This window comes from Sitophilus oryzae, unplaced genomic scaffold (genome assembly GCF_002938485.1).
Source record: "Sitophilus oryzae breed Bouriz unplaced genomic scaffold, Soryzae_2.0 scaffold_562_pilon_pilon, whole genome shotgun sequence".
NCBI lineage: Eukaryota > Metazoa > Arthropoda > Insecta > Coleoptera > Curculionidae > Sitophilus > Sitophilus oryzae.
In genome coordinates this window covers 3,493,869-3,508,362 of record NW_022147154.1, presented here as the reverse complement: position 1 = coordinate 3,508,362, position 14,494 = coordinate 3,493,869, and the positions used below count along the sequence as shown (strand labels likewise).

General features: G+C 30.3%; 1 protein-coding gene across 5 annotated transcripts in view; it reads left to right on the top strand.

The window, feature by feature from the left end:
• LOC115887309 (beta-hexosaminidase subunit beta-like) overlaps positions 1–14,494 on the top strand; it is a 274,263-nt gene that overhangs the window by 258,899 nt on the left and 870 nt on the right. For 3 of the 5 annotated variants that reach the window (XM_030906702.1, XM_030906701.1, XM_030906704.1), the window contains exons 2-9: positions 200–443; positions 6,119–6,359; positions 6,410–6,525; positions 6,583–6,788; positions 7,756–7,934; positions 13,330–13,522; positions 13,585–13,801; positions 13,966–14,110. In XM_030906702.1, coding sequence (XP_030762562.1) covers positions 252–443; positions 6,119–6,359; positions 6,410–6,525; positions 6,583–6,788; positions 7,756–7,934; positions 13,330–13,522; positions 13,585–13,801; positions 13,966–14,110 — 1,489 coding nt within the window. In that variant the 5' untranslated portion in view covers positions 200–251. Of the gene's footprint in view, positions 1–199; positions 444–6,118; positions 6,360–6,409; positions 6,526–6,582; positions 6,789–7,755; positions 7,935–13,329; positions 13,523–13,584; positions 13,802–13,962; positions 14,111–14,494 lie in introns of those variants that run through there. The other 2 variants (XM_030906705.1, XM_030906706.1) reach the window with 2 other exon arrangements.

Genomic DNA, 14,494 nt, shown 5'->3' with positions numbered 1-14,494 from the left:
TGGAAGTACCCATCTTTCAGGAATTATTTGAATATACGGTTTTAAGTTAGTCAAATACACAATGTTTTAAACATTTCTTAATTGGGTACCATATCATACTAAGAATTCCAAAACAGTGATAATGGAACTACGTCAGAATAGTTTAAGATATCATTCACCAAACATATTGATATTTAGTTTTATTTATTGTCGTTTCTAGACTAGTCTCCTTCATTGGCAGAAATCGGAAGAAAATTCTGTAAAATATAAAAATGGATTTGTCTTATAAAAATGGAAAGAAGTTTATTTACTTCATACTTTGTGGCTTCTTGATAAATTTGGTAAGCGGTGTCAATCCAGGACCCCAAGTTATAGCTACCAAAGGTGCAATCTGGCCAAAACCACAACGACAAAATATTTCGGACAGTTATTTTATACTCAAACCAGGAAAATTTCAATTTGTCGTAAGTAAATGTTATATTTTAGTTAAAATTTTTACTTATAACAACAGTAAAGATGGATTATCACATACAGGGTGAGTTTTCTACGATGTTCTCTATGGGTATTTAGGAAACTACTGGAGATAGAAAGTCGGTTAAATGGGAAAGAATTGCAATTTTTGTGGGGTCATATATGCGCCTTTCAGATTTTTGAAAAAGTTCATGGCTTACTAAATATTTCGAAAAAAACAAATTTCGGCTATTTTAAAAATGGTCCCTAATTCGATTATAATCTATTTAAGACAAAAAGTTTTCAGATAAAAGTTGTAGATAATCACATTCTTAATATGACTGTGCTCTGTTTTTTTCTAAAGCTTGTCATTCTTGACATATGACACAAACTTATGTTTTTTTTAATGGAAACCACAGTTGGGCATGACATCATAAAAAGCGCCATTTTTTAAGCTTTTCAGCTATACAGGGTTGTTCACCACATACGACACGGAGTATTGTAGCTAAACGATGAGATTTTTACAAATTGTAAGTTTTGGGTTCGTTGGAGGACTATTAGAGCTCCAATTTAAAAATATTTTTACAAGATACAGAGTGTCCCAAATAAGTAAAAAATATCAAAGTTGTATTTTTTTAAATGGAACACCCTGTATATTATTACATTTTTAGTTTCTACGATTAAAATAAAGGTAAATTTGATTAAGATTTATTATACTTAAACCTTACCGTTTTGAAATATTTTCAATTTTGTGAAATTGCAGTAAAATTTTAAGGCTTCATTTCTCCAAGGGTATCAAAGTTTTTAATACTAAATATTTACTGAAGTTTATTTACTGATCAGTTATTGTGCTGCAATAATAAAATAATACTACCTTATACAGAGTGTCTAAAATTTATTTTAAATAATTATTAGCTTCAAACGGCAATAACTTGTTTAATTTAAATGGAACACCCTGTATATTTTACGAAATCAGATGCACAATTTAATTGTCTATCAAATTATATTATACCATTTTTTACCTATCTCTTTAAGTTTCCGTAGAAAATGCATTTTCTTGTAATTTAGAACTTATTTATCAATATACCCATGGACTATTGACATTTTAGATTATTTTTAAAGATGTACCAAATTTTTAAAGAGTACAGATACTAATATTGTCGATATAATTCGTTTATTTCATTAAAAAATAAAAAAAACTGTTTAAATATTTGTTAAAGAGATTAATATGATTCCAGTATTCAAACTACATTAAATGACTGTTTGCGTTGATTAATAATATTTGCTCCAAATACTAAAAAACTGAATTTTGTATGGGCATTAGACAGTGTGATAAAAAGTAACACCTTAAAAATGATATTTAATTTTTTAATAAATGCTTATTTATAACAACAGAGACTTTAATTTGATAACTTATTATTATATTAATTTCTGACTCAAATCCACATTTATTTATAATAATTTATTAACGAACACAATTAAGTATGTAATTAATTAGTATATGGGCGGAAATAATGGTGTTATACTTAATTAATGGTATACTCTTTTATAAAGATTTAAATAGTTTTCTTTTTGCATACAAATGGGCTAGTAATATTATCGTTTTGCTAAAAACGATAATATTACTAGTCTGTACATTTTGTACATTTGTTGCTTTTAAAAACAATCTAAAATGTCAATATTCCATGGATATATTGATAAATGAGGTCTAAATTATAAGAAAATGCATTTTCTACGAAAACTTGAAGGAATAGGTAAAAATGGTATAATACAATTTGATAGACAATTTAATTGTGCATCTGATTCTCCTAAAATATACAGGGCATTCTATTTAAATTAAAGAAGTTATTGCCGTTTGAAGCTAATAATTATTTAAAATAATTTTTTAAACACTCTGTATAAGGTAGTATTATTTTTATTATTGCAACATAATAACTGATCAATAAATAAACTTCATTAAATATTTAGTATTAAAAACATTGATACCCTTGGAGAAATGAAGCTTTAAAATTTTGCAATTTCACAAAATTGAAAATATTTCAAAAACGGTAAAGTTTAAGTATAATAAACCTTAATCAAATTTACCTTTATTTTAATCGTAGAAACTAAAAATGTAATAATATACAGGGTGTTCCATTTAAAAAAATACAACTTTGATATTTTTTATTTATTTGGGACACTCTGTATCTTGTAAAAATATTTTTAAATTGTAGCTCTAATAGTCCTTCAACGAACCCCAAACTTACAATTTGTAAAAATCTCATCGTTTAGCTACAATACTCCGTGTCGTATGTGGTGAACAACCCTGTATAAGCTATAATATGCCTTTTTCGAAAAATTACTGAGTTATAGCCAATTCTTATCTTTCTTGACTAATTTCACTTAGTTGGCATTGTATTCTTATTCTGTTATTTATTTAATTTATATAATTTATAACTTATAAAAAGACAGAATATTTTATTAAACGGTTCTTTACAAATTATATTACACAAACTAAAACTTAAAAAAATAGTATCACTACCATACACTTTAAATTATTTTAGAAAATGTTCAAAAAATATACCGCATTAAATCTAAAATGGATAGGTCAGTTGATCGAGAAGGCCCATGCAATTAGCCCACCTCTTCCTATTCCGGAGTTTGAATAATTATGATATAAAATGTTTTTAACATTTCTCTCATTAAGGGGGGTAGGGGCGGAGTGTCATATTCTAAGTCATGTTTGAATCACTCCATTGATTGGCGAGTCTCTAAATTTAACTTTTCTAAAATGTCTTGAAAACCGTTCTCTAAAAAGCGTATGTAACGTATCCTCGAAAATGTATGGTCAAGAAAAGTTGAACCAATATATCCTACACGCTTTACTTTATTTGAAAAATTCATATTTACAATTTTTGGTTATTTTAATTTACAAAGTTTGGATGTGACAGTTTGATATTTCTGAGAGCATAGACAATTAAACTTGTTTCCATGGCTAACTAAGTAAAATTGTTTAAAAATGCTAAGAATTGGCTATAACTCAGTAATTTTTCGAAAAAAACATATTATAGCTTATATCACTGAAAAGCTTAAAAATGGCGCTTTTTATAAAGCTATGGCCAACTATGATTTTCATTTAAAAAAACATAAGTTTGTGTCATATGTCAAAAGTGACTGGCTTTAGAAAAAAGCGAAGAACACAATCTCATTAAGGATGTGATTATCTACAACTTTTATTTGAAATTTTTTTGTCTAAAATGTATTATAACGGAATTAGGGACCATTTTTAAAATAGCCAAAATTTGTTTTTTTCGAAATATCTAGTAAGCCTTGAACTTTTTCAAAAATCTAAAAGGCGCATATTTATGACCCCACAAAACTGCAATTCTTTGCAATTAATGTATGAGATTTAGGAATGTAATTTTGTAAAAGAAGGAATGTAATTTTTGTTTTTTTTTTGTAAAAAAAGGAATGTAATTTTTGTAATTTTTGTGTTGCTGCCATTTTGCCAAAAAATAATTAACTAGAATTATAAGTTCTGGGTATAGCTAAGACTAATATCTCGGGACGTATTTGGAATTTTTACGATAACTCATCTGGAATAAAAGATAATCAATTTTTACTCTAATTTGTGTTTTTTCTACCTTTCTTATTAAAATTGTAAGATATTTGTTACTTTTACAATGTGAAATTAAAAAAAAAAGATTTAACTAACGCAGTTTAATACAGGATCTCTTAAAAATACGACCAGCGAAAAAGTAATTTTTTTGTAATACTCTGAACTTAACAGCCCAAAAGATTAATATAAAAGCTCGACACGTATTTGATATTTTTGTAAAAACTCTTTTTGTGTCTAAAAATCTGTAGTTTAGTTTTAGCTGCAACTTAAAGTGCTTAAAAACAATTAAAAAAAATACATAAAATTATTCAATATTATGATTTTTAAAGTTAAAATTGCGTAGGCGAAGGTGGAAAAAATACAAGTTAGAGTAAAAATTGATTATCTTTTATTCCAGATGAGTTATCGTAAAAATTCCAAATACCGTTCCGAGATATTAGTCTTAGCTATACCCAGAACTTATAATTCTAGTTATTTTTTTTGCAAAATGGTATCAACACAAAAAATACAAAAATTACATTCCTTTTTTTCACACCCTGTATATCATAGAAAACTAAATCTCATACGAAATTTAGAAAAATCAGAACTAAAACGATGTTTAATATGCCAGAAAAATCAACAAAATTGGTCCATTTTTTTCAAAGTTACAACTCGTTGAAAATGAGTAAAAAAATCACTGTGGTATTTAATTTGACGGGCAGTTTAGATTATATTTAGTTTAGATATATTATCATCATTACAGTACTATACATAAAAGTTTTTAAAATAACTTATATTTTTTTACACACAATTTCCTACAAACATAAAAAACCGGCAACACTGTATGCCGCTTTTGATTTTGTCTCTCTGTCTTTCAACCGGTTATTTATATTATTCTCTGTCACACCTGTTAAAATCCACACCACATAATTTGATGACCAGCAGGGTATACAGAAAAGTCCACAGACTTCGAAACATAGGAAAATCAAGTCCAGTTAGCGTGTGTCCAAATTTTGACAAGTTTTCAAAAATGACAGTTTTGTTTAGACTGACGTTTAATTTCACCTGACCTCTCGGTGAATGATTTCTTTTTATGGGGGTACATAAAATCTAAAATTTACGGCCATGAAGAAATTCAAAACATGGAGCACTTAAGGCAGAAAATATTTAATGCCTTTGACACTGTCACCTCTTATATGTTATCCAATGTGAGGAGGGGATTTTATGATCGTTTGGGTTATTGTTTAATGCAAGAGGGAGGCATTTTTGAACAATTTTTGTAATTTTTTAAATTTCATTATCCTGTTTTTTTACTGTTTACCTATTAACTACCTTGACGAACATGGGGAAACAAAGATTCTTTTCAGAACCACAAATATTTTGATTGAGAAATTTGTTACTTTTATTTTTTTTTGGATTAAAAAAACAAAAGTTGTTAATATACTACCAATTTAAAAGTGTTTTAGTAGTTTTAATACACACCATGATGTAAAATTTATTATTATTATAATGTACATTATTAATACTATTATTCATTCGAAATGCCATTTTAAGACCAAATTGCACCAATGATTTAATTTTTTCTTAAAGATAAGTAGAGCTTAGAATGAGCTGTATCAATGAGGGAATTTGACTGATACAATTTTTGAATTTGAATTGTTTTTAATGATACTAACAATTTTAGTTCAATTTTTAATAAAATTTATTTAATATTAATAAGAAAAAAAATCCAAGAGATTTGAAACCTCTTTTAGCGATTTATAACATTCTCAAATGAATTACATAGGTGCCCTTATTTTCTATGAAAACCACACAGCTTTTTTCATAGTCGCTGTGGTCGCTATAGCTATAAAAAACATTTTAAGGTGTGAAAATTGCGACACACGTTAAATGAACTTGATTTTTCCTATGTCTCGAAGTCTGTGGACCTTTCTGTATAGGTCTAGGCCTAGGCACAACTGTGCCCCGCAGTCAAATCGGTGCGCAGTATGTGAGAATACACTTTAATAAGTAAGTAAATTAAATGTTGATTTGTTTACCTGAACTTTTTGTTAGATGGTAAAAATACACAAATTAAGTGCAATTTCTTATTAGTATGCTCCTATTTTTTAGCTTTCAGATATAACTAAAAACTGTGGTATTCTACAAAGCGCACTAGATAGGTACCTAAAAATCATACAACAAAATGAAATTCTGACAAAAGATACTTTAAAATACCGGAAACCCCATGACAAAAACAAGAAATCCTGGCATTTCCGAGAAAAATTTTTGGGTTATCTGGACCAACTTACCATAAATTTATCCCAAACATGTGACGACACTAAATATCCAGACCTGGAAATGGACGAACACTGTAAGTTAACTTTCAATTATCGTGTATGTTTTAAAATTTCTTATTTTTAGATTATCTGGTTATCAATCAAACAACGTTTAAGCTTGAAGCGGCTTCTTTTTGGGGCATTTTAAGGGGATTGGAGTCATTTTCACAATTGTTATATCTAGGAGATGATCTATTATCTGTTAGTTAGGCAGTCTTCGTAGAAGAAGCACGTAATATAACGTTTTAATTCTTATAGCTACGCATCAATCAAACAGAAATTGTTGATTTTCCAAGATACAAACATAGGGGCTTATTAATAGATACTTCCAGGCATTTTTTGCCTTTGAATGTCATTTATAAGACCTTGGATGCAATGAGTTATAACAAAATGAATGTATTGCACTGGCATATTGTGGACGATCAGAGTTTTCCATATGTCAGTATTAGGTTCCCAGAACTAAGGTATGTAAATTTAAATAATGTATAATACAATATAAAGTGTTTCTTAAATAAGGGCAAGTATTTTAAGGGTGGTAGATCTGGACAAGTAAAATCTATTGTCTATTTACGATTTTTAAAATAAATTGAAACTAACTAGTTATCTAACTTACAAGATACGTATCACGTATATGTAATTGCAAGCGAATTGCTCCACACTGCGCCAGCGTACATATCAAATGATACGTTTACGTATACGTCTTTGACCGTGCTTTAACTATCTACTACCAGTTAATACTTGCACTTATAAGAAACACCCTGTATAATACTCAATGGAAATATTTGTCTAATTAAACCAGTAACATTACACAATTATGTTACACTTGATCAATCCCACTTTATGAAAGTGAAAATTAAAAAATAAAAAATAAGTTTAATTTGAACAGAAACACTACAAAAGGAGCATCATCTGCCAAATAGACCTTGAAAAATTACTTTTCCACACTAAACTACATTACAGATATATTAGGTGTACTCAGTAAAGTTTTCACGAAATATAATTTCTATGCATGAAATTATTTTTGTAATTACTAAAATATTACCGTATAATTGCCAAACATTCTGTATTCTGTACCATCTATAATAATACATTTTATAGTTAGTTTTATTTACATTAAGTCTTGTGTCTATTATACATTTCAAAAAACTACAAAATGCAAAAATTCTAGTCCTGCAATCATAATAAACATATCAATAACTTAAGATCTTAATTACTGTACCTAATCCAAAAAAAAAACGGCGTCAGCGATGGCTATGAAATGAAAATCACTATCATTTTACATGTAAATTTATATGGGAAATGTCATCGATCGTCATTTCGCAGCCAACTGAACGCTTTTTTTGGATCATACGGTATTACTGTGCTATTATTAATATTAAAATAATAAACGTTTTTAATTAAATATAATACATAATATATGATAATTTTTAGTAATATGAAATGTAAGAATTATAATGGGGGCGCAATGTTAAACAAAATTAATTGTAATTTCAGCAATTTGGGATCCTTCAATCCTTATACTAAGACTTATACTCCGGAAGATATCAACAGTATTATAGAATATGGAAAAGTAAGGGGCATTAGGATTATACCTGAATTTGACACACCAGGTATAGGTACTAGACATATACCGGGTGCGTCTCAAAAGTGGTTCACCCCTATAACTTTTTAATTTTTTCAAATAAAAAACGAAATTTGGTATGTTAGTATATGACATAAATTAGAACTGATTGACTTACTCATTTGTTTTTGGTCACTTCCTACCAGAAATGACTTTTTAGATTTTTAAAAGTCTCCCTCAGTATTTTTTTATTTTATTCGATAGAAAATGACACTGAATAGAAGATATATTTTTGGTATCTGATGATATATCATATGTCAACTTTTGACATTTTCGCATATTATGGTTTATTTGAAATTGTAACAAACGGTTCATAACGACAATTTGACTCAAAATACCAAGTGTGCGGTACCAAATTATTCGTAAAAATGCTTTTTTTCAAATACGTTAATGAGCCACCCTTGTTCCATTTGAAAAAAATTGAGGTATAATTAAAAATATGATTTGATCAACTTCTAACCGGCCAAGACAAGACACGAAAAACATTAGACTATCAAATTTATTTTTCCAAATCTTCTTGACTAAAATTAATGTTTTTAACACAGCCACGGCACTCTAGATTGAAATTTAAAATACGATTTTTTTTAGCGAAAATGACAAAAGTTGGCATATGATATGTCATTATATTCAGTCATTTTCTATTGAATAAAGCAAAAAAATACCGAGGGTGTCATTTAAAAATCAAAAATTGTAGATATTTCCGGTGAAAAAGGAAGTCACCGAAAAGATTGAATACGTCAATCCTAATTTATGTCATATACTAACATACCAAATCTCTTTTTTTTTATCTAAGAAAATAAAAAATTATAGGGGTGCGCCACTTTTGAGACGCACCCGGTATACCCTTCATTCGGGAGCTCGAAATTAGTGGTTTCAATTAGCGTAGAAGTTTGTTTCTTTAATTTTAATGTAAGCATTCAGAACGTCAAAATTAGTGGTACTAAATTTCAATTAGTAGAAAAAGTCAACAAACTTTTAACTTTTGCCAATATTATACTTTAAAATTTGCGAGAAGTAATGCCATTTTGTCCTTGGGAATTGTGGTTAGAAATGAAATTTTTATTGTTTTATAAGCTGATTAAAAAACTTTTAAGTAAAAAGGATAATTAAAACCACTAATTTATTCAACTAATTTCAAGGTTCTAAATAAGGCTATAGATTCGTAAAGTTTGTCGGAACATGAAAAGGAAAATTTCAATTGATTACATCCTGAAAATAGAATAATCTGCCTTCGCATTAAAAAGGCAGACGCAACTATCGCTGTCATAAGTGTCATATATTCTCTTGTTGGACAGACTATAGTATTACCGGGTGGTGCATCGTCGTTGAAAACATAGGAAATCCCATGAAAATTTTGAATGATTCGAATGAGGCAAAAACCTAACGTTTAGAAAATACAATTTGACAGTGACAAAATTATAGCATGACCACTTTGCTATAAAATTAATGGGGGAGGCAATATCTGGACAGTTCAAAATTTCCATGCGATTTCCTATGTTTCCAGCGCAATATTTTTTGACATTTAAATTTAATCAATCTATGATGATATTATTCGTAAAATATTTACAAATTACAACAAATATATACAGGGTGTCCCAGGCTGAGCGTGCATTAGAAGTTTCTAGAGAACTACAACATCTAGCTCGGAGATTTTTTGCGCATTATAGTTTCACAACGAGATCTATCGATTAAAAATATTTTCAATATGGCGGCACTTCCGGAAATACCGGAAGTTGACAGCAACTTTCATAATAAAAAATGGGTACCCCCATTTTTTATTATGTGTTTAAATTCTGTGTAAAATTTTATGAATTTTGATATTAAACACTCTATATCTAACATTCACCGTTTTTGAGCAAAAAAATATTTAAAATTGTGAAACAACAATTTGAGCAAAAAAAATGTCACAGATGAGATTTTTAGAGCTATAGATAAGGGTGAAACAGCAGTAATGGTACTTTTAGATTATACTGAGGCTTTTAACAAAATTAACCATGAAATTTTAGTTTCGATATTGCATTACTTAGGATTTTCGGAGAGTGCAACTTTGTTGTTAAGCGGATAGAAGACAGTATTTGGAAACAAATAAAGGAAAATCTGAGATTCTATCTATTGATAGTGGCGTACCGCAAGGTTCTATATTGGGGCCTCTTCTATATAGCATGTATACTTGCAACATATCTCAGTATATTGAATATAGCATGAGCCAATTATATGCCGATGACACGCAATTAGTAATGTCATTTAATCCTGATAAATCGGCCGATGCTTCAAAATTTCTAAATACTGATTTGAAAAGTCTAAGTAAGTTTTCGGAAGCGCATCTTTTAAATATCAATCCAAGTAAATCGTGTTTTATGGTATTTGGAAAACATAATAAAACAATTTCTGTTGATTTTGAATTAAAAATAAAAGATAGTACACTTCAATGTGTTGATGTAGCTCGAAATTTGGGTCTTACTTTTGATAGCAATTTACGCTTTAAACCTCACGTTACTAAATGCCTCAAAAGAGCGTATACTAATTTAAAACTATTGTTTCCTCATCGTCATATTCTGTCAGAAAAACTCAAGATTGCACTCTCCGATTCACTTGTTCTTTCACATTTTAATTTTGCTGATGCGGTTTATGGGCCATGTTTAGACCAGTTTGATATAAGACGTATACAAAAAGCACAAAACTCGCGTCTCCGTTTCATATACGGAATTAGAAAATACTCGCGAATATCTCATAAACTGTAAAGTGCATCATGGATGTCAATGTTAGAGAGACGCAAGCTTCACTCAGTTATATTGTTTCACAAAATTATATTTAATAACTGCCCTCCCTATTTAGTGTAGAAAATATCATATAGGACCGACATTCATAATCTCAACCTTCGATTTGGAGGTCGCATCTCGCCTCCTGCTCATAGAACACAAATATTTCAGAGGTCGTTTACTTATAACATATACAAACTCTATAATTTGGTACCTGACTATTTAAGAAATCTTTCACCTGAATCGTTCAAATTTTCCTACAAGTCATTATTAAGTAAGGCTTTATTGTTTGTTCCGGCTGGAGTGCCTGCCCAAACCTTATTTCATTGATAACTTTTGTTTCTTTGCTGTTCCGCTTCTCCCGTCTTTGATCATATATATGCTTATGTTTAAAAAAACTGCCTATCAAAAATATGTGTAATAGCCTAAACGTCAAATTTAGGGATTACCACAGCCACTGTGCCATAAAGAGAAAACATGTGGCTATCTATTTCAAAACTTAAATTGTTCGAATGTCATATAATAATGGCCGCAGCTGTCATAGAATTAAGCGATTAAAAAATTATCATAAATAATTTTTTTCAAATGGAAAACCACTTTTTTCAGTTCACTAGTGAAAAGGCTTTTCAATTCGTTACTTTTTAACTATACATGTTCCTATACCTAAAATAAATCGTTTTTGAGTTATTTAAGATTTAGTTTTAAAGCGTATATTTTTCTTGATTTTAACCAGTAGCCTATGACTTTAAACGTCAAGTGATGCAAAACAATAGATCTGGCCATGTCATATTGTGACGCTTTGTTCAAAAAGCAGCATCATTTTCGAGCCAACTTTGCGCTGTTTTTTTTTCGATCATACGGAATATTATTAATAATATCAACTGTTAGATATCACCCTTGTTTATATATATCACTAAAGAGCGAAAATACGAGATATATTTTTTTATAAATACACTTTTGAAACTCTTAAGCAGGCAGTATTTATACTATAGGAAGTTCAAATAGTTCTTTTTCTGACAGATGGAAATAAATTGTCTGACCGTTTGACACTTAATGTCAAAGGAAGCTAGATAAAAACAAGAAAAATATACGTTTTCAAACTCAATCTTAAATAACTTAAAAACGATTTATTTTAGGTATAGGAACATGAAAAAGAAATAAATAGTGAGGGAAATGTAAAAAAAAGGAGAAAAAAGATTAAAAGGCTCAGCCCTCAACAACTCGTAACCGTATACACCAGTGTACACCAGTGCAGACACGCATACTCACACTCACACAACCACACCTACACTAGTGCACACTGATGTAACTGCCTTCAGGCTTCATCAGTACGGTAAGGAATCAGGAAGCGAAGAAACCGATCCCAAAACACAAAAAAACCAGGAAGCAAACGATGCAACGAGGCACCGTGTGCAACCCAGGAGATGGTAAAACAAAATTGATGAAGAAACGAAAATAAAAGATGGAAAATAAAAGGAGCAAACGGGAGCCTAAAGCCCCAATTTGCAGCCAAGAACCAGAATCGCCCAGGATTGTGGGCTTCGTCCAGAACAGCCACGGAGGTAGCCAACAGCAACCCGCCGCAATACCCTTAGCCGTGGTACCAATATGAAAAAGAAATAAATAGTGAGGGAAATGTAAAAAAAGGAGAAAAAAGAATAAACGGCTCAGCCCTCAACAACTCGTAACCGTATACACCAGTGTACACCAGTGCAGACACGCATACTCACACTCACACAACCACACCTACACTAGTGCACACTGATGTAACTGCCTTCAGGCTTCATCAGTACGGTAAGGAATCAGGAAGCGAAGAAACCGATCCCAAAACGCAAGAAAACCAGGGAGCAAACGATGCAACGAGGCACCGTGTGCAACCCAGGAGATGGTAAAACAAAATTGATGAAGAAACGAAAATAAAAGATGGAAAATAAAAGGAGCAAACGGGAGCTTAAAGCCCCAATTTGCAGCCAAGAACCAGAGTCGCCCAGGATTGTGGGCTTCGTCCAGAACAGCCGCGGAGGTAGCCAACAGCAACATGGATAGGAACATGTATAGTTAAAAAGTAACGAATTGAAAAACCGTTTCATTAGTGAAATAAAAAAGTGGGTTTCCATTTCAAAAAAATGATTTATGTTAATTTTTTAATCGCTCAATTCCATGACAGCTACCGCCATCATTATATGACATTTGAACAATTTAATTTTTTAAATAGATAGCCACAAGTCTTCTCTTTGTGTCACAGTGGCTGTGGTAATCATTAAATTTGACTTTTTGACAATACAAATTTTTTTGACAGGTAGTTTTTTTCGTCCAAAAATTTTAAATATTTTTTTTCTCAAAAACGGTTAATGTTAGATATAGAGTGTTTAACATCAGTATTCATAGAATTTTACAGAGACTTTAAGTGTGTAATAAAAAATGGGGGCACCCATTTAAAATAAGAAAGTTGTTGTCAACTTCCGGTATTTCCGGAAGTGCCGCCATATTGAAAATGTTTTTAATCGATGGATCTAGTGAAACTATGATTTGCAAAAAATCTCCGATCTAGATATACTGGTTCTCTAGAAACTTCTAATGTACTCTTAGCCTGGGACACCCTGTATATAAAAAATTATGTTTAAGGTCATACAAGATCTTGGGGAGTATCACATCCCGAGCTTTTAACTGAATGCCAGGAACTTGATACTTTCGGTCCTTTGGATCCAACAAAGGCCGAAACTTATAGTTTTATGAACAATTTGCTTGCTGAAGTGAAAGTCTTATTTAAAGATCAGTTTTTGCATCTTGGAGGAGATGAAGTTGACTTTACTTGCTGGTTTGAAATAATTTTTAGTCTAATTTATGATTAGAGATAGTTGCTGGTATTTTTTTCTGCAGGATGGGGAGTCAGAACATTACTGAGTTCATGAAAAAGTACAATATATCTAGTTATTTCGCCTTAGAAAGTTATTATGTGCAGAAAATTGTCGATATGACTGAAAAGTTAAAACTAAACTCAATTGTATGGGAGGAAGTATTTCATAATGGTGTTAAATTACCACAAAGTACAGTGGTTCAAGTCTGGAAAGGTGACTGGAAAGAGACAATAAAAAATGTAGGAAGTATTATTATAATCTACTACTCACTACTATAGGCTATATAATTCTGTTATAATTTACATACTTATAACTATCCATGCGTTTTAAAAGCAAACTGATTCGAAACTAAAAAATGTCAATACAAATATATTTTAAAATAAGACAAATATTTTTTAAGTAGGTTACAGAATCAGGATATCAAGCTCTTTTGTCTTCCTGTTGGTACTTGGATAACATTCAATCTGGAGGAGATTGGACATCTTTTTACAACTGTGATCCCTCCGTGTTCAATGGGACAGAAAACCAACAGAATCTTGTATTAGGAGGTAATAAAACATTAATAGTTTCCATTAGTTCGTTATTTAAACATTTTTATAATGCACTAACTTGTTTATTGTCTGAATAAAGCTATATTTAAATACATAATAACTGGAAGAGGCCAACAAAACTCAACAATTTAAATTTTGGATGTAAAGCGTTCAATAATGTATAAACTTCAATATAAAGAATTGAAAATTCGATCAAAATACAATATGGAAAAAAATGGCGTCAGCGACATTTTATATGTAAAATTATATGGGGAATGTCATGGATGTTCATTTTCAAGCCAACTGAACGCCGTTTTTTTTTCGATCCTACGGTATTTCGTTGAGATTGAATTTCCAATATTATTGCACTATAATAATAAGTATTCAAGATATTTTAGGAAT